Source organism: Microcaecilia unicolor, chromosome 6 (genome assembly GCF_901765095.1).
Source record: "Microcaecilia unicolor chromosome 6, aMicUni1.1, whole genome shotgun sequence".
Classification (NCBI taxonomy): Eukaryota; Metazoa; Chordata; class Amphibia; order Gymnophiona; family Siphonopidae; genus Microcaecilia; species Microcaecilia unicolor.
Genome location: NC_044036.1, coordinates 345,020,004 through 345,040,689, shown reverse-complemented (window position 1 = coordinate 345,040,689; position 20,686 = coordinate 345,020,004). Strand labels below are relative to the sequence as shown.

Sequence of the window (20,686 nt, the reverse complement as noted above, 5' to 3'; positions counted from 1 at the left end):
TGCTACCTCGTAGGTGTACAGGCTTGTTTCCAAGTTGCTGCCAGAGCAATTCGACCAGCTGTGATTATATGGAAAGCCAGTTTACAAAACTTGCCCAGCAACTCCGGAGGTTTAATGTTCAGTAATCCGCATCCCAGTGAATCCCAAGAATCTCTGTGAGCAAAGCGAACACCATTGTCCAATAGTGACTAACCAAGAGGCAATCCCACCAGATATCAGAAAGGTCCCTTGACCCCCCCCCCCCCCCCCCCCCATTTACCAGTATAATACAATACAGGCATTGCCCCCATGTAACATTCATTCTGGAAGAAACTCCCTGAGCCCATATGCCAGGCCCCCTCCCTGCCCATCTTCAAAGCCTTGCTAAAAGCCCACCTCTTCAATGTCGCCTTCGGCACCTAACCACCATACCTCTGTTCAGGAAATCTGGTCTGCCCCTACTTGACATTTCGCCCATTAGATTATAAGCTCCTTGGGGACTGTCCTTTTCTTAATCTGTACAGCGCTGCGTAACCCTTGTAGCGCTCTAGAAATGTTAAGTAGTAGTAGTAGTCTAAGTGTGTCTTGTTAAATGTAATTCGCCCTGGGCTCAACAATACAGGTAATCTCCAAGTTCATGTTGGGGGGTGGGGGGATCCCATATTCCTCCCAAAGATCAGAAAGACAATCTTCTCCTCTTCCCAAACCTGACTCAAAAGATAGAGCCCCTGTCGTTCACACAAGTGGTATAGAGAATCCATCTGTCCCGGCTGAAACCCCAGGGCAAATCGAATTGCCGTATATTAAAAAAGAAAAAAAAAAAAAACCATATACCAGGGAAGAATTATCCTGCAATTTACCCCATAAAAGCAGAGGGCTTTGGGTCACTGGGGAGACCATATGAATCACATCCAGTAACTGGCCTAGGCAACCACTGAATAGCCCAAAGGGAGATGGGATCCACACAAGGCTTATGAGAATGGCAGAACCGCTCAACCAGAATGCGAAGGTGAGCAGCTTCATAATGTAGTAGGAAGTGTGCAATTCCCTCTTCCCCCCCCCCCCCCCCCCCCCCCCCCCCCCCACCCCACCTTCAATCTAGTCTGATATAACATGGCACATTGCACTGTGGCTGGGCGCATTTTCCAGATATAGGAAAATATTTTGTGTTGCAATTTGACAAAAAAAATTCTTAGGGAAAGTGGCAGTGCCATAAATAGGTATAAAAGCGTAGGAAGGACCATCATTTTGAGAGCAGAAATTTGGCCATTCTGAGAAAGCCCAAGCCCTCTAACAACTTTTTTAAAGTTTAGATGGATAATTAGTTGCATAAATGTAGTTTTTTTTTTTTTTCCCTTTTTGGTCACATTAATGCTGATGCAACGTATAAAATGGGGAACCAAATGAAGTGGGCCCTTAGAGCCACCTCCTGGTTGGGATCTACTGTAATATTTAATTTCCAATTTACTCATATTTACTTTAAATCCTGCTACCGAGCCATAATGTTGTAATTCCCTAGTGGTCCAGTCCAGTGACACATGAGGATTCGTCAAGGTCATGACAACATCCGCAAAGAGCATGATTTTGTGGTGCACCTGATCTCAATGGAAGCTCCTAATACCCTACTGGGCTCGGATAGCATTCACCAAGAGCTTGATAGTAAGGGCAAAGAGCAGGCGCAACAGTGCACCGCTGACGTGTTCCACAGTGCAAGGAAAAAGCACTTGAGTGTGTGCCATTAACTTCAATGCAAGCCTGCAACTGCACATATATTAAGCAAAGCCAAGAAAGGTAGTGGCCTAGAAATCCCAATTTGTCCAAGACCAAGAACATATATGGCCAATGCACTTGGTCAAATGCCTTCTCCACGTCTAGGGAGAGAAGGAACATTGGTACTGCCTCTGCTTGAGCTCTATACATTAAATGTAAGTCTTTCTAATATGAAAGCTTTGTCCTCCCCCTGATAAACCCAGCTTGGTCCTCATGAATAAGGGATGGTAAAACTCACTGTAAGCAAGCAGCCAATATTTTGTGAGGATTTTATAATCTGTGCCGAGCAAGGAAGTGAGCCTATAGGAGCCACACAGATATTTCTTCCTCTCAGGCTTCAACAAGATAATGATCATCACAAGGTGCCACGTAGGAGGCAACTCCGAGGTCTCCGGGTATTAAATATCTTTTAATAGCAGCGGGGCTAAAATTGTTATGAAACATTTGTAGAATTTGTTTGTAAAGCCATCCGACCCTGGGACTTTGCCATTCGGCAAGTCCCATATCACCCAATGGATCTTATCTAATTCAATGGGTCTAGAAACAGCCATCATATCTGAGCCCGAGACCACTTGCAATATAACCCCAGCCAAATAGGAATATCACCAGCTTTTTTAGGATTAATATCAGGGATGTAAAGCTGCTTATAAAAAGTCATAAATAAGTTTTGAATGTCTTTAGTAGTAGTATAGGTTTCTCTGTGTGTGTTTGAAGTTTAGAACCTTCACTTTTGAAGGAAGGGGAAGGGAACTGGGACTTGATCTACCGCCTTTCTGTGGTTTTTGCAACTACATTCAAAGCGGTTTACATATATTCAGGTACTTATTTGTACCTGAGGCAATGGAGGGTTAAGTGACTTGCCCAGAGTCACAAGGAACTGCAGTGGGAATTGAACCCAGTTCCCCAGGATCAAAGTCCACTGCACTAACCACTAGGCTACTCCTCCACTCATTCCACCAATAAGAGCCAACCTCATCAGTGATGTCACAATGGCTTGATTGCCTGATACTTGGCTCACTTCTGATGTCATAAGGGAAAGGGAAATGGGACTTGGTATACCGCCTTTCTGAGGTTTTTGCAACTACATTCAAAGCGGTTTACATATATTCAGGTACTTATTTGTACCTGAGGCAATGGAGGGTTAAGTGACTTGCCCAGAGTCACAAGGAACTGCAGTGGGAATTGAACCCAGTTCCCCAGGATCAAAGTCCACTGCACTAACCACTAGGCTACTCCTCCACTCATTCCACCAATAAGAGCCAACCTCATCAGTGATGTCACAATGGCTTGATTGCCCAATATATTCCCCAGGATCAAAGTCCACTGCACTAACCACTAGGCTACTCCTCCACTCATTCCACCAATAAGAGCCAACCTCATCAGTGATGTCACAATGGCTTGATTGCCTGATACTTGGCTCACTTCTGATGTCATAAGGGAAAGGGAAATGGGACTTGGTATACCGCCTTTCTGAGGTTTTTGCAACTACATTCAAAGCGGTTTACATATATTCAGGTACTTATTTGTACCTGAGGCAATGGAGGGTTAAGTGACTTGCCCAGAGTCACAAGGAACTGCAGTGGGAATTGAACCCAGTTCCCCAGGATCAAAGTCCACTGCACTAACCACTAGGCTACTCCTCCACTCATTCCACCAATAAGAGCCAACCTCATCAGTGATGTCACAATGGCTTGATTGCCCAATATATTCCCCAGGATCAAAGTCCACTGCACTAACCACTAGGCTACTCCTCCACTCATTCCACCAATAAGAGCCAACCTCATCAGTGATGTCACAATGGCTTGATTGCCTGATACTTGGCTCACTTCTGATGTCATAAGGGAAAGGGAAATGGGGCTTGATATACCGCCTTTCTGAGGTTTTTGCAACTACATTCAAAGCGGTTTACATATATTCAGGTACTTATTTGTACCTGAGGCAATGGAGGGTTAAGTGACTTGCCCAGAGTCACAAGGAGCTGCAGTGGGAATTGAACCCAGTTCCCCAGGATCAAAGTCCACTGCACTAACCACTAGGCTACTCCTCCACTCATTCCACCAATAAGAGCCAACCTCATCAGTGATGTCACAATGGCTTGATTGCCCGATACTTGGCTCACTTCTGATATTGTGATGTCATAAGGGAAAGGGGGAAAGGGAAATGGGACTTCATATACCACCTTTCTGAGGTTTTTGCAACTACATTCAAAGTAGTTTACATATATTCAGGTACTTATTTTGTACCAGGGGCAATGGAGGGTTAAGTGACTTGCCCAGAGTCACAAGGAGCTGCAGTGGGAATCAAACTCAGTTCCCCAGGATCAAAGTCCACTGCACTAACCACTAGGCCACTCCCCTCTCCACATCCATCTTAATATTAAACCAACACCATCCGGTGATCACTGGATGCCAGATGATACCTACTATAACATCAGAAACAGTCTCCCCGTTCATAAGCACTAAGTCCACTATAGCCCCATTTTGCACGGGTTCCATTACTAACTGCTGGAATAGTTCCCCCTCTAGAGAATCCAAGATCTCTCTACTTCTAGAAGACCCCTCAAATAGGGATACCCTAATCGACATCTGGCTTATTCAAATTGTGAAGGAGGCCTGTATATCACACCAGTATAAATAAGATTTTCCATTCTCATCTTTCCAGACAAATCCACAGTGCCGCCTCTTACCCCATAAATCCTGCAATTCTGTCGCTTTAATATTTCTGTTAACATAACATCATTCCCCTTCCCTTTCTTCCTTCCCTATCCTTCCTGAATGGATTGTCTGGTATAACTTTAAAGGTAAGATTCCTGCGACTACTGAAGTAACTTTTAGTATTTCCCACTCCTTGTGCTTTTGCCATTTTTTCCTTGTTTTGTCGATCTGCCTCTTTACCGAGATTTTGCTGTTTTCCAAATTGCTGCTGCTTTGTGTGTCTGCACTGCCAGATAAGTGTGTGTGGATCCCACATGTATCTGCTGAATGATGATGGTGGATTCCAAGACTAGAGTTTAACGTGTAACCTTGTGTGTGTGTTCTGCAGGTGAACAGGGAGATCGTTTCTGGTTTGAAGTATTGTCAGCATACTTGCAGGAAAGGGGTAACACGTAAGTGGACTTTTTTTTTTTGTAGTTATTACACTTTTTTATATTGACTTGCCTTCTGCTTGGCTATACAGGATGAGTTGAACTGTTGGCTGGTTGGTCACTCGGAGGTGGCCCTGTACTACCTTTTCTCTTGATTAGTTTCTGTTTCTTTTACACAACTTGTAGTCTGCTAATCAAAAAATAATTTAGCCAGGGCAGATCAGAAAGTTGAAACATAATTCTGAAAACAGAGCAAATTCTTACTTTGTTTCTTTCCTCAGTTGACAAGTCGTCGTACATGGTTGGCAGCTATGGGCCCCGGGCGGAAGAATATGATTTCCTGACCCCATCAGAGGAGGCACCCAAAGGCTTCCTGGCATGTGGCAACTACTCCATCAAGTCTGAATTCACAGATGATGACAAAACTAAGCACCTGGCCTGGGAGTGGAACCTAAAGATCTGCAAGGACTGGAAGAATTAGCCGTAGGATGGCTAACAGGAAAGAGAGATTTAGCTACACCATGGCCTCTGTAGAATTCCCCCACCAGTGCTGCTAAATGTTATTACTTCATCTCTTTTTGGTCTTTAAGAAGAGGGAAACCTTCAATGTTAGGAAAATTTCAAGTGATGGTGTTGGTTTGCTGTACCAAGGGAAGGCTGTTTTCCATCTGTCCTTGTCATCTCTTAAGGTGTGTTGTTCCCATGGATTCTTACACTCTTGAGATGCTGAGCAGTGATTGTGAACGTCTTAACGCTGGAAGGACAGGCCTAGCACTTGTACTGTTAGTCTGGACGCGTCTGTGAGTTCATGGCTTAGACCAGGGACAGCATTATTGGGAAGAGTCTAGCCGGGGAGGTTGCCAAAGTACTTTCTGTAGTTAGTCGCATTCCTTTATTATCCTTTGAGCTCCTCAAAATCTTAGATGCCTCAAGGAGGCAGAACTTAGATCTTCCAAGGAATAATGCAAGATTCTGGAGTGTTGACTTTGGTTTGGTGGCAGCTTTTTCCCTCATGCCAAAATTTCTTGTTGCCTTAAATGTATGAATGGTAAATTCTTGAGGAAGAGAACTGGGAATAGAATGGTAAAGCATTTTAAAGAAGAATGCATGTAATGGCAGTCCTAATGTGTGATGGCCTTTCTTCCTTACTGAACTTGCTCACTTATGGCAGTGGCAGGCCTTTCACTCCCACATCCTTCATTCTGTTGGTTTAAAAAAAATAAAGGCAGCTTAGGATTCTGTCTTTTTCCCCCGCTGTTAGATTATAGGTAGCTAAGACCCAACCAGTCCTCGTTCTGCATTACAATGATCATTATTCATTGAGGTAAGTATGAAAACCCAGCCGGCTAGGTGTGGCTCCAGGAGAAGGTCAAGCACTGGACTAAGGGAAAAAAAATAAAATATTCAGCTGTATGCAGAGGGGTCACCTGTTGTCCATTTGATTATCTTGATGTTAAAATAGTTGGAATAAATTTTTCAGGACTGGGATAAGTCACTTAGTCATTGAGAGAAAGGGAAACACATCGGACAAAAAGCCTGGAAGGTTTTTAGGAAGAAGGGCAGATAGCAGAGACAGCTTCCACATGCTCAAAAGCCTGCCTAGGCTTTTCTGAGTTCTAGGAGAGCTAATTGTCCATGGAGAAGCTTAGTACAGTCTGATCTTTCCTGAACTTTTGCCAGGAATGTGAATGCAAAACAGATTTGCAGTATTGCAGATTTGTGCAGGGTTTTTGTACCTCAAAAAGCCCCAAATGCTTCAGAATTTACTAAAACTATATTTAAAACTGGAAAGTCTTAGATTTTCATGAAATAAACTAAAGCAGCTTCCAGTCTGATGTTTGGCTTGTGCTATTCAGCGCTTCATCTTATGTCAGAAGTGTTTGACAACGAAAGCTGCTTTTGCTGTCATTTACATTCTCCCAGTGCCCTCACTCCTGTCTCTGAGAAGAGTTATAAACTAACACATTGTGATTAAGTGCTACCTGTTTGTGGCTAGTCTGGCTATATTTATTGTTTTTATTATGGAAAGCCAGGACTAACCTAATTTTGTAGGGGGGGGGGGGGGGGGATGAGATTTTTAAGAACCTCTTTCTGGTTTTTACGTGCTAGTCACCTGAGAACTGGCTTAGTTATCTTTAGGGCAGTGCTTCTCAAACTTTATCTAACATAACCTGATTTTAACAGCTAACATGTCTCATGACCCATGTGCTAAAGCAAACAAAATAGATTCTCCCCCACTCAGCCAAAGCAGTGCAGTGTGTGCGAGGCACTGTGCATTCGAGCTCAGTTTCTTACATGGGGGTCCAGTTTAGCAAGAAGCCTTTCCAGGAGGGGTTGGGGGCATGTGACTGTCACTACTGGGCATCAAGAGGGAGGAGTGGCCCACAGTTTGGAAGTCATTGCCCTGGGGATTAGGGGTCCCACCTCTAGGCAACAGAAAGCAGGCCTCCAATAATGCTGACTCTGGTCCTGTCTCTCTTAACGTCTTCCGGTTTATCACCTGCGTTCTGATGAAGCCAATTGATATCAAGATTTCACTATTTCAACTGGGACCAAGTATATGTGGCAGAGGGAGTTTCATATATGTTTCCTTCCCACTTGCTGCTTGGTTTGTCTAACCCTTTTTCTGGGCAGATTAAACAAATTTGTAAATTTAATTTGCTTTTACAGCAAGGAATAAAACTGACTACATCCTGATAACTGCCGTTTTCTCCTTTCTGTGTTTATAAATGAAATGATGGACTTGTTCTTAAGACTGTACTGTGGGCAGTCCTGGAGACCACGCCTTCAAAAAGATATAAACAGAATGGCATCCCTGGCCCCAATAAGACACAAGCCCAGGTTTGGAACAGGATGAGAGCAAGGGACATTTTTGAAAGATGGGAAAAGAAAGGAATCGTATGCTTTTGACAACTCATGGCTGAGGGACACCTTGGGGAGAAGGAAGCCCTGCCAGCAGAAAGATCTTGAAAAGTTAAAAGGAGCTATTTCCATCCTGTATAAGTATTTTGAGGGGTAAACTGCAGTTATGGGAGAGGTACAGGGAGTGGAAGGTAAACTTCAAATAATGTGTGTTGATGAGAGAGAGAATAAGTATAAAACAGTAACTGGGTGGTGTCACATACTAGTTGGACTGAAGGCAATGGATATTGAGTCCATGACAGTCAGTGTGATTCGTTGACTTTTTTTTTTTACACTGACTGCCACGGGCAGAATGAACCCTGGATCTTCAGAGCCAGGCCATGTCCAGATAACTGAATATCTGGGCTGAATGTAGTGCGCTGGGCCGCTGGAGCCAATATTTAGCAGGGACCTGCATAATATTGAACATGTGCTTATCCCCCCTCCCTCGGGTGTTTTGGGAAGGGGGGTACTGGGCGGGGAGATGTTTGCTCATTAGGGAAGGAGGGAGAATGGATTGGAAGGGGGGGCGGGAGGTGGGAGAATGGATTGGAAGGGGGGGAAGGAGGGAGAGAGCTGGCACCATATCTGGCTAGGACTTGGAAGTTAACTGGCCAATATTCAGACTGGTGCTTGGTTAACTCTCTGCATATGGTGGTCCTGCTCCAGGATACAACAGTTTTAGGCAGATGTATTGAAGGAATGGGGCTCTGCATTTTGAGCAAGCCAATAATTTACTTTCTGGGACTGGGAAGTAGGCTGTGTGTTTGTATATAGATGAGTCCCGGGAATAAAGATGGCTAAGGGAAAGCACCAGTAGAACAGGTGAAACTGAATGACATTTATGTTTTCCAAATGGTGATGCATAGCTTGATGGGACATCCTTGTTGTAAGACCTGAGTAAATCATTCTTTAACTTCTTATTTAAAACTAACCAAGGAGGAACGAATCTGATGGAGGGGAAATGAGTCAGCACAAGTTCAGCAAACAAAATATATAGCCTTAAAACTATTAGCTAATTGATACACAGCAGGAGTTAAGTCAATGTCAGGCTTCCTAATATGATTTAATAACAGCAGTTTCTCAATTACTACCCAAATGCAAACAATTATAATGTTAGTAAGTTCTGGATGTTACTGAATTATTCTGTGTATCGCTGTATTTCCAGTTTTAGCCCAGTAAGTCATCACAAGGACAAAGCAGAAGACAAACTAATGGACTACATTAGGGGCTTATAACACATTTAAGTTATGTTTAAACAAATAAGAGATCTGCAGGACAGAAAATATATTTATTATTTTGACTTATTAAAACCACGTGTCCCTAAAACATGCTCAAAACAGAATAATCCATTTGTACAAAAGAGATGAGGTGAAGATGTGATGCCATGTGCCCCAATGAAAGGAGAGTTTAATTGTATTTCCAATCGTTATAACACCAAGCTTCCCAATGCAGATTACATTAAGATCAACCCATCAGTAAACAGGATATCCTCACTGAAATTTAGCCATGTATTACTGTATTGTATAGAACAGTGTAGAAAAATGAAAACAAAATACAGCCTTCATTAGTGTTGTTTCCTCCAGTGCTGTTTTAGTGATACTCAGTTTTTATTTCATGATATTTATATCTACATCTAGGAAGCTTTCAAATTAAAAAGCTGTCAAATATGTTAAAAAAAAAAAAAAATCTTTTGCCCTCCACCTTTTAAGGCACTGCCTATCCAACTGGAATGGCTTTTGACTTTATACAGATGGACAACCCATAGGCAGTCCTTTATTTCTAATAATCTTTTGCTATTATTTTGGGTGAACCAGTATAGCGGCAATCTCCGCCTACCGCCAGCAGCTCCATCTACTGACTTCCGCCCATATAATGGGCTAGATAGCCTTGTACCGTCTCCTGTTTATCAGGCTACCCTCCTTGGCTATCCCCCTTCCCCCTGGCATTTTTCTCCTCCTTGCATTGCCTTTCCTTCCCATCCACCCAAGTACCTGTTCCCCCTCTCTTCCCCAACTATTACCACTGTCTGTTGCTAGGGCTGGACAATGATATTGCTGTGAGGTTTTTTTGTACACTCTGGGGGGGTGGTGACTGAGGTATTTTCCCTGCTTTCCTTTAGGTAGCAAGGTCTGACTTCCTGGCTGAGTTTTATTGTCCATGCCTCATCCTGCCTGTATCCCTACACATAAGTTTCTTTCTGCAGGTGAAAACAGCTATGCATATGGACATGTGAAAATACGGAGAAACTGAATGAAATCTGCATAAACCCAGAGGCTGTAATGGGGCAATTTAACAAATTGAAGAGTAGCAAATCTCCTGGACCGGATGGTATCCATCCCACCCTACTGATAAAATTGAAAAATGAACTTGCGGAACTATTGTTAGTAATATGTAATTTATCTTTAAAATCGAGCATGGTACCGGAAGATAGGAGGGTGGCTAATGTAACGCTGATTTTTAAAAAAGGTTCCAGAGGAGATCTGGGAAATTATAGACCGGTGAGCCTGACGTCACTGCTGGGCAAAATGGTAGAGACTATTATAAAGAACAAAATTACAGAGCATATTCAAAAGCCTGGAGTAATGAGACAAAGCCAAGATGGATTTAGTGAAGGGAAATCTTGCCTCACCAATCTATTACATTTCTTTGAAGGAGTGAACAAACATAGGTGAAGGTGAGCTGGTTGATATTGTGTATCTGGATTTTCAAAAGGTGTTTGACAAAGTACCTCATGAAAGACTCCAGAGGAAATTGGAGAGTCATGGGATAGGAGGTAGTGTTCTATTGTGGATTAAAAACTGGTTAAAAGATAGAAAACAGAGAGTAGGGTTAAATGGTCAGTATTCTCAATGGAGAAGGGTAATTAGTGGGGTTCCCCCGGGGTCTGTGCTGGGACCGCTGCTTTTTAACATATTTATAAATGACCTAGAGATGGGAGTAACTATTGAGGTAATTAAATTTGCTGATGACCCAAAGTTATTCAAAGCTGTTAAATGGCAAGAGGATTGTGAAAAATTATAAGAGGACCTTACAAGACTGGGCATCTAAATGACAGATGATGTTTAATGTGAGCAAGTGCAAAGTGATGCATGTGGGAAAGAGGACCCCGAATTATAGCTACATAAGGGAAGGTTCCATGTTAGGCGTCACCGACCAAGAAAAGGGATCTAGGTGTCGTCGTCGATGATACGTTGAAACCTTCTGCTCAGTGTGCTGCACCGGCTAAGAAAACAAATAGAATGTTAGGTATTATTAAGAAAGGAATGGAAAACAAAAATGAGGACGTTATAATGCCTTTGTATCACTCCATGGTGCGACCGCACCTCAAATATTGTGTTCAATTCTGGTCACTGCATCTCAAAAAAAATATAGTGGAATTAGAAAAGGTGCAGAGAAGGGTGGGAAAAATTATAGAGGATGAGGCAACTTCCCTATGAGGAAAGGCTAAAGCAGCTAGGGCTCTTCAGCTTGGAGAAAAGACGGCTGAGGAGAGATATGATAGAGGTCTATAAAATAATGAGTGGAGTCGAAAGGGTAGATGTGAAGCGTTTGTTTACTCTTTCCAAAAATACTAGGACTAGGGGGTATTCAATGAAGCTACAAAGTAGTCAATTTTTAAAATGAATTGGAGAAATTTTTTCTTCACTCAATGTGTAGTTAAACTCTGGAATTTGTTACCAGAGAACATGGTAAAATCTGTTAGCTTAGCGGGGGTTTAAAAACGGTTTGGACAGCTTCCTAAAGGAAAAGTCCATAGACCATTGTTGGACTTGGGGAAAACCCACTGCTTATTTCTGGGATATGCAGCATAAAATGTTTCGTACTTTTTTTGGGATCTTGCCAGGTATTTGTGACCTGGGTTGACCACTGTTGGAAACAGGATGCTGGGCTTGATGGACCTTTGGTCGGTCCCAGTATGGCAGCACTTATGTACTTATGCCTACATGGAGCATTACAAGGCAAGCATAAACAATGGGATTTATACAAATAACATTTGTACTTCTAGCATAGACTTGTCTGCACTTTTAAACATTGTAGTTCTTCCCAATTAGGAGTTAATTGTACTGAACTTGCAGCCAGAATTCTTATATGGAATACAAGTAAAGGGCAAGTTGCTGGTTTGCTCACTGTTCAGTCCTATAGCACTGAGACCTTGAGTTTTGTAAACTGTTTCAGCTTTACCAACTGGGGTTTTTCTTTTTTTAAATAAGTTCTTGTCTACTACAGTAATGGAGTGGAAATCATAAAAGTCTTAAATCGTTGCTGCTTAACAGCACAAGTGGACAAGTGTTCCACCTTGTTTGTTCAGTACTGGTTTTACAGCAACAATCTTGAAGATGGATCAATAATCAAAAGGAGTAAAATGTTGCTTGTCGCTCCAGATGATTGAGTATGGAGAGTGTTTTTTCAGACTGCACCCTAGTCCCCTGCATAAGCTGGGATCCAAGTTGGACTTCTCAAGCAGTCCTGATGTTACAAGATATGATTTACTTGGGGGAAAGAGCTCTAGAGCACTCGCTACTGTTTATAATTTAAGAGCAGGCGCTGTATTTATACGTTTTAGGATATTAATTTCTCCACCAATCACCAAAGGTGATAATTGCAATAAATTAAATAAATTAAGTATATATAAAAGATACCATATACTTCCAACCTGACCCCCCCCCCCCCAACACATCCCCCCTCCCCCTCCTCCAGCACAGCAATTGCTTGGGTGCAGTGGTGGCAATCTCAAGACACCACAGACAGGGGAGGGGGGCCTGACACCAGAGAGGCACAGGAAGGGAGGTATCTCTGTCACACACACACTCTGTCTCTCACATACAATGTCTTTCTGAGTCTCACTCTCACACACTCTGTCTCACACTGTATCACATTCACTCTTTATGTGTCACACAGTTACTCACACACTCGCTTGGTCTCATACACTCACAGAGAATCTGTGTCACACACACACTCTCTCACACTGTCTCACATACGCACTTGCACACACTCACAGACACACTCACACCCAGACTCACTCTCTCTCACACACACACACACACACTTTCACTCTGTCTCTCACACAGTCACTCTCACATACACTCTCCCAAACATACACACTCCGAGGAAAACCTTGCTAGCGCCCGTTTCGTTTGTGTCAGAAACGGGCCTTTTTTACTAGTTATCATAATAATACACAAAAAGAAAATAATTATTCCTATCAATTCTATACCACAATATCTACTTAATCATTGACCAAATAAGCAAAAACAGAGTCATGGTATAGTGCCATGAAATACCTTTCAGAGAGAAACTATTTATGGGTAGTGAGTGTGATAAAAGGTTGCCATATTTATCTGCTTTAGTAGTGTTTAATGTAGCAAATTAATAGACAATACTCATGTGTTTAATGTTGTAAAGAATTTAGAAAAGATATGCTAATTGTGCTTTGCACACAGCCCATATTTCATTCCAGAGAGACATTGTGTGCCTACTGGCTGTAATCAGAAACATTCACTATACTGACTGTATCTGGTAGATCATGTAAAGAGAAACCTTTGCTCATATTTTCAAATATACACATGTGAATATATAACCTTAGATAGCAATTAGTAGAACTTATTATATGTGAGCCATAGCTTGAATGATTCTTCTCTATAGCTTGCCTGCCAGTGAAAATGGTTTCTCTTTTTTTTTTTCTTGGAAAAGGACATGGTACAATGTGAACTAATGGAAGGGCTGTTAGTAGGGAGGGTCTATGAATGTCTGTTTATAGTTGTCTGGGTACCCCATAACATAAAACAAACATATAAACATGGAGACCACATGACAAACAAAGAGCTCTATTAGGCCTTTAGGTCTCTGATCGTCCATTCCAGATCCAGGGTTGAGCTTAACCTGCAAGTAGAACACAAGAAGACAAAAGCAACGTACGCGGCATCCATCTTGGATTGCCAAAGCAGTTTCATTCTTTTAGAATCATTTCTTATGCATACAATAAGCAAAAATTAGCAAATATTAATAGTGAACATGGTTTTCTATCTCATAATTAGAAAGGCGCACTATCTCATAAGTAGAACAGAATTATTATCTCATAAGTAGAACAGGCATCGAGATAGCCATGTATGCATTAATTCCTAGCACCATAAAATCTTAGATTTAATCTTAGATTTACACTCGAACTCTGAAAAAGACAGAAAAACACATTATACATTAATTTGGCAGGTCACATGGCTCTCCGGTTCTGGTAGGGGTTCCCTCTCTTGGTTCACAGTTCCTTCTCAGGGTCTTAGATCACGGCATACAAGCTGAATATAGCTTAGGCTTTAGTTTCCTGTACAAAAATAAGCATATCTTGTTAATTCACATTAAAGCACAGTATTCATTTTCAGCTCCAGCGGGAGTTACCTATTAGAAAGAGACAATTTTAAAACTTCACAGTATTCACTTTCAGCTCCGGTGGGGGTCACTTATCAGAAAGAGACAATTTTAAAGCTTAGATGTTTTAAATCTTACTTATTGCAGAGAGACATAATTAAATCTTACACATTCAGAAGAACAATAGAAGCTACATTTTAAAACAAAACATTAGAGAGGGAATGGAAATATCATCAGTTACATTATGGGTCCAAGGATTAGGGCCAGAGGATTCTACGCATTGCTTAGGCAAAGTGGGGTTATCTATGTCCTCCTCAAAAGAAACTGCAAAATTGGTTTTTATTTTATGCCAGAGCATGCCTGAAGATTTTATTATGAAATACATAAAGTACATGAGTGCATAAGTACCTAAATAAGACCAAACATCCATCCAGCACAGCATTCTAAATATTCTAAATGCCCTGAAAACCTTATCAGTTTATCAATCGGAAATTTAATTAATGAAACCTGATACTCAGTTCACTATAAAGCAGCAAAATACAAAAGTATAATTTAAGAACACTGCTACTTTGGCACAATATTTCTTCCCACATTCTCCACAATTAAATATATGTTACAAGATATGATTTACTTGGGGGGAAAGAGCTCTAGAGCACTTGCTACTGTTTATAATTTAAGAGCAGGCGCTGTATTTATAGGTTTTAGGATATTAATTTTTCCACCAATCACCAAACGTGATAATTGCAATAAAATAAATTAAGTATATATAAAAGATACCATATACTCAGAACACAAAGAGACCGTATTTTTAGCTTCAAAAAGGTTGATTTAATATACAATTGCACATGAGAGGTAGGTTTTTAAAAGGATCTTAGAACAGAATTTGTGCATAAAATAGAACAAAGTAGCAGGTAGGTTAACTTACAAGTCCTTGTTACAAGCATGCTGTGGTCCAGCTGATTGATGAGCACATGATCAGGAGCAAGGCATCAGCAGACTCCAAAGAGAGCAGCAGGTCCCAAGAGGAGGCAGGTTCCAAGAGAGCGACCTGGGCTGGTTCCAGGCCTTTTATAATGTTAGCAGAGAAGCATGGTGTGTGCATGTCCTGGATATTTTGCAAGGCATTATGGTTAATGTAGTCTGTTCACATGACCACATTATAAGTCCTTTCTGCAGGTGTCCTGGCGTCCGTTTGTCTGATAGATGATGGGAGGGGCAGGTATACCTCTGATGACAGGCAAATGTGCTGTTTATGCTTTTCCTCCGAGTTCTTTGTTTTCAATGGGGTATCCAGGTACCCACCTTAGTCAAGCTTTTGTTAGGTGGGAGGGCAGAGGAAGCTATATATCTCTCTTTTGTCTTTGTTAAGTGTTTGTAATTGACTAGCCCTGCCACCAGAAATTCCCAAGGAAAAGGGGAAAGAAGGTATTGAAATGCAGCTTCAATACATCTCCTAAAAGCTGCATTCTTATATTGATAATTCTGACAATTGGCTTATACCATAACACTGGAAGTACATTGTAAGGAACAGTTCATACTTTAGAGGGACAAACAGGACACCTCTGGTCAGGTTGTATTTGGGCCTACACCATTGTGGTATAATCTGAAGTATGGAAGAAAGCTGATCTCATCAAGCCCGTTTCATCTCTATATGGGTAAAAGGCACAAGTACCATAGTAGCCATATCCCCTGACATTTTTAGTAGGCCCTGGTGATAATGGTGATCAAGTTTGAATGTTCTGAACATGAAAAATTAACTTCTGCAACCTGTCCTGTGACAGAAAATCTGTAACTTGAACTATGCTGACCAACTCTTATACATGGACTGTTTTATGCCTAGAGTGCTGATTTCTCCGAGGACAAGCACCCATAATAATCTCACATGTGGGTGATGTCATCCACAGAGGACACTGCCATAGTGCACTGTCACTAAAAAAAAAATAGTTGAGGCAGTGCCCCCACCATGCATGCGCGGGTGCCTTCCCACACAATGTGTGAGTGCTGGACCAGCAGTCTGTCGTTTTCCGCAGAGCAGAGAGGTTGACTTTTAAGTCTCTCAGCATGTCAAACTTTTGCGATTTTGGTGCCTTATATTCTTTCTTGTCCAGTATTAAATTGTTAAAATATTTATTTTTTTTCCAAATATTTTCAATTTTTCGGCCTTCTGGAACCTCTGAGCCCTTTTCTTGCCCAGGAAATATCTACTGTAATTGGGTATGAGCCTACTCAATTCCCCCGAACCATAGAGCCTTTTGAGCTAGAGTAAGGTGCTTTTTCTCCATGTTGACAAGGGTGGTGAATGGCTTTAAGAAGTGTACTCGATGCAATAGGACTATTTCAGGCACAGATCCCATAACTGGTGTGTTCAGTGCTTAGCTCCAGAGCACCAAGACATACAGTGTAGCCTCTACCTGTGCATGCAAGAACCCTTAAAGTCTGCAGAGTCCAGCAAAAAGAAACCTTTTTTGGTTCTACATCGGCATCTGCATCGAGCATAGCAGGGAATTCAGTACTTGACGTGGAACCTACATCAGTGGTGCCAGGGCAAGCAGTGGCTTCCCCCAGGGCCATCTCAATAGCAGACTATAGACTCTTCCTTCAGGAACGTGTCCAAACCTATTTTAAACCCAGATACGCCAACTGCTCTTCCCACTTTAGCTGACAGCCTATCTTTGAGTACGGTTTCAGTTTTACAGCATGCCCTTTTCCTGATCCTTTCAACAACAAAAAAAAACCCTTTTTTGCAGGCACGGTAAAAACTGACCTGGCGCGCACCCAAAACATGTGCCTTCACTACCACAGGCCACTTTATTTTTACCACGGCTTAGTAAAAAGACCCCATAATGAACTGTTTGATGATGCCAACAGTAGGAGCTGCAGTGCAGAACACGGACTGAAGACAAGTATATAGGGCATGCTCTTATTTTAAACAATAAAAAGGTGCCAAGGAAAGTTTAAAAATATTTTCTTGTAATTTCATTGAGTGTCCCCTGGTCTTTGTACTTTTTGAAAGAATAAAATACTGGTTAAGTTTTATCTGTTCCACAGCACTCGGATTTTGTAGACCTCAATCCTATCCAGTCATCTCTGTTCCGAGCTGAAGAGCTCTAACTTGTTTAGCCTTTCCTCATACAAGAAGAGTTCCATCCCCGTCATCATTTTGGCCACTCTTCTTGAAACCATTTCTAATTCTGCTATAGCTTTTTTAAGATACGACGACCTGAATTGAAAACAATACTCAAGGTGAGGTTGCACCATGGAGCAATACAGAGACACTATAATAATCTTGGTCTTATTTACCATCCATTTCCTAATAATTCCTAGCATCCTGGTTGCTTTGACTGCTGCCGTAGCAATGCTGAGCAAAAGATTTCAGCACGTTGTCTACATTGACACCTAGATCATTTTTCTTTGGTGCTGACTCTTAGGTGGACCCTAACATCAGGTAACCTTTGATTTGGATTATTCCTCCCAGTATGCATCACTTTGCATTTATACTACTACTACTACTACTTAACATTTCTAAAGCGCTACTAGGGTTACGCAGCGCTGTACAATTTAACATAAAGGACAGGCCCTGCTCAAAGAGCTTACAATCTAAAGGACAAGTGAGTAGACGATACGATGGGGGCAGTCAATTTGGGGCAGTCTGGATATCCTGAAGGTCTTCCTGCAATTTGAATAAATTTGCATTTGACAAAACTAATCACCTCACTTGTTCCAATTTCCAGATATTAATAAATGTTAAATAGCACCGGTTCCAGTATAGATCCCTGCAGCACTCCACTATTCACAGGTGGGGGGAAGAGGGGGTGGTGGTTGGGAGGCGAGGATAGGGGAGGGCAGACTTATACGGTCTGTACCAGAGCCGGTGATGGGAGGCGTGACTGGTGGTTGGGAGGTGGGAAATACTGCTGGGCAGACTTGTACGGTCTGTGCCCTGAAAAAGACAGGTACAAATCAAGGTAAGGTATACACATATGAGTTTATCTTGGGCAGACTGGATGGACCATGCAAGTCTTTTTCTGCCGTCATCTACTATGTTACTATCCTCCATTGAGAAAAATATCCATTTAGCCATACCCTCTGTTTTCTGCCCAATAACTAATTCCTAATTAAAAAGATCTGTTTGTATATTAATACCTTTCAAGTATTTAAATGTCTGTGTCAATATATCCCGTCGCTCCTTTTCTCTAGTGTATACATATGCAAGTCTCTCCCATATGTCCTTTGGCATAAACCCCTCACCATTTTTGTCCCCTTCCTTTGACTCGTTTTCAGTTTTTATGGCTTTAGTGCAGGAGTTCTTAACTCAGTGGCTGGGGCATAATTAGCCAGTCAGGTTTTTGGAATATCCACAAATATGCAGATCATCATTTCCATGCACTATCTCTGTTGCATGCAAATCAATCTTGTGTATATTTGTTGTGGATATTCTGAAAACCTGATTGGCTAGATATACCCCAAGGATTGGGTTAAGAACCCCTACTTTGGTGGGATCAGGTCTTTAACACAACTCCAAGTAAGGTCTTATGAAGGAAGGACCTGTAGAGAGGTATTAACGTCTGCTGGTCATGTCTGGCTCTAGTCAGCCCACCATCCTGGCTTTGGCTATTACCTTATTTATGTTTTGTTAATTTGCTATACTGCTTACTCAAAACACAAGTTTAGCAAATTCGGGGAGGGGGGGAGTTTTCCCTTGCCTTAAAACGCTGGTTTTGCCTCAGCTGTATCTTTATTTATTTGTGTGCTGCATGCCATCCTCTCCTATGTGTAAACTGGCGTCTGGATCAACAGCACACTAATTTCTGGGGGAAAAGGGTGAAGATAGAGCAGAGTTAGAAGTAGATCCACTTTAATGAATTTGTTCAAGCAGTGTGGGGAACCTAATGTGGCAGTTCCTCTTACAATACACGGAACTTGACTGATTGGTATGTCCTGTATAGGACAGCACGTCTGCCAAATAGTAGGCAACAGAATGTATGCCCTAATATGACGTGTCCTTATAGGGTCCAAGTCCATTGCATGCTGCAGCTGCTGCCCAACCTACCTGTTTGCGCAACTTAGAAATCGTGCAGTAGGAAGAGAACAAATAAAACACTGGAAGCCAGGTAGCATTATTTGCACTCACCGTTCTTAAAACTATACAATGTAAGTGCAAGAATTGGGCAGTGTAATAGTGTAGAACTTGACATTTTCTTCCGTAGCAATACAGTTAACAGAATTAGTGTGCAGGTGCTGCAAAGAGCAACGATACAAAGTAACATGGAACCTAACAGACAATTGCTACAATTGTATCTCTTCTTGCATAACCCACCCACTTCTCAAGCATCGGAGTTCTGAAGGCGGATGTATCTGCAGGCAGCCAACTTTCACGGAAGTTGCCAGTTTCACTTCCGGTTCCGGGGAGGTACAGCCGGACACACGGCCACTCAGAATGCTACACGAACTGCTCCGCGCAGCTATAAAGCGCATGCGCACACGCCCTACTTCTCTTTTTCTGCTGGCTTAGGCCTGAGTGCCACGTTAAGAACTTTAGCCAGAGGACGGAGGCAGCAGCCGCGCGCACCGCACCCGCTCACTCACTCAGAGTCCGCCAAGAGTCTCGAGCGCCGCAGCGAATCAGAATCGGGCGACAGCCGCGCGCGCACTAAAGTCACAGCTGCTCTGCTGCTGCCACCACTACCATGTTCCCCCGCGGCCTCCTGCAGCCTGCGCTGCTCCTGTGCCTGACCCTGGCCACTGGGGCCGACGTCGCCGAAGAGGAGGGTGTGTTGGTCCTGAACAAAAGTAACTTTGAGGAGGCCGTGGAGGCCCACAAATACCTGCTGGTGGAGTTCTGTGAGTACTCGCGCGCTGCTGGGGGGAGGGGGGACGGGGGGGGGGGGGGTTTGGTAATAAGGGGATTGGGGGAGGGACTGGAGGACTCAAGACAGAGGGGTTTCTAATAACAGGAGTGGGGGAACTGGAGGACTCTCTGGACACGAGCTTGTAATAAGGGGAGTGGGGGGGGGGAACTGGAGAACTTTGTGAACAGTGGGGGGGGGGGAGAACTGGAGAACTTTATGAACAGTGGAGGGGGGGAACTGGAGAACTTTGTGAACAGTGGGGGGGGGGGGGGAAACTGGAGAACTTTATGAACAGTGGGGGGGGACCTGGAGAACTTTGTGAACAGTGGGGGGGGACCTGGAGAACTTTGTGAACAGTGGGGGGGGGGGGAACTGGAGAACTTTGTGAACAGTGGAGGGGGGGGGGGAACTGGAGAACTTTGTGAACAGTGGAGGGGGGGGAACTGGAGAACTTTGTGAACAGGGGGGGGGAACTGGAGAACTTTGTGAACAGTGGAGGGGGGGGAACTGGAGAACTTTGTGAACAGTGGAGGGGGGAACTGGAGAACTTTGTGAACAGTGGGGGGGGGGGAACTGGAGAACTTTGTGAACAGTGGGGGGGGGGGGGAACTGGAGAACTTTGTGAACAGTGGAGTTTGTAATAAGGGGAGTGGGGTGGCCTGTAGAAGTTTCAAGACATCGGGTGTGACAAAATGCCTAGCCACACATCTGAGGTTGCCCCGCAGCCACTTAGAGGGTC

General features: G+C 42.9%; 2 protein-coding genes across 2 annotated transcripts in view; both read left to right on the top strand.

Moving 5' to 3' along the window:
• The window catches only part of ARHGDIA (Rho GDP dissociation inhibitor alpha), a 30,508-nt gene extending 22,974 nt beyond the window's left edge, over positions 1-7,534 (top strand). The window contains exons 5-6 of the mRNA XM_030205162.1: positions 4,792-4,855; positions 5,116-7,534. Of these exons, the coding sequence (XP_030061022.1) occupies positions 4,792-4,855; positions 5,116-5,315 (264 nt within the window). The 3' untranslated portion in view covers positions 5,316-7,534. The remainder of the gene's footprint in view (positions 1-4,791; positions 4,856-5,115) is intronic.
• A 12,056-nt stretch (positions 7,535-19,590) lies between these two features.
• Positions 19,591-20,686, top strand: part of P4HB (prolyl 4-hydroxylase subunit beta) — a 33,883-nt gene continuing 32,787 nt past the window's right edge. The window contains exon 1 of the mRNA XM_030205160.1: positions 19,591-19,939. Coding sequence (XP_030061020.1) covers positions 19,786-19,939 — 154 coding nt within the window. The 5' untranslated portion in view covers positions 19,591-19,785. The remainder of the gene's footprint in view (positions 19,940-20,686) is intronic.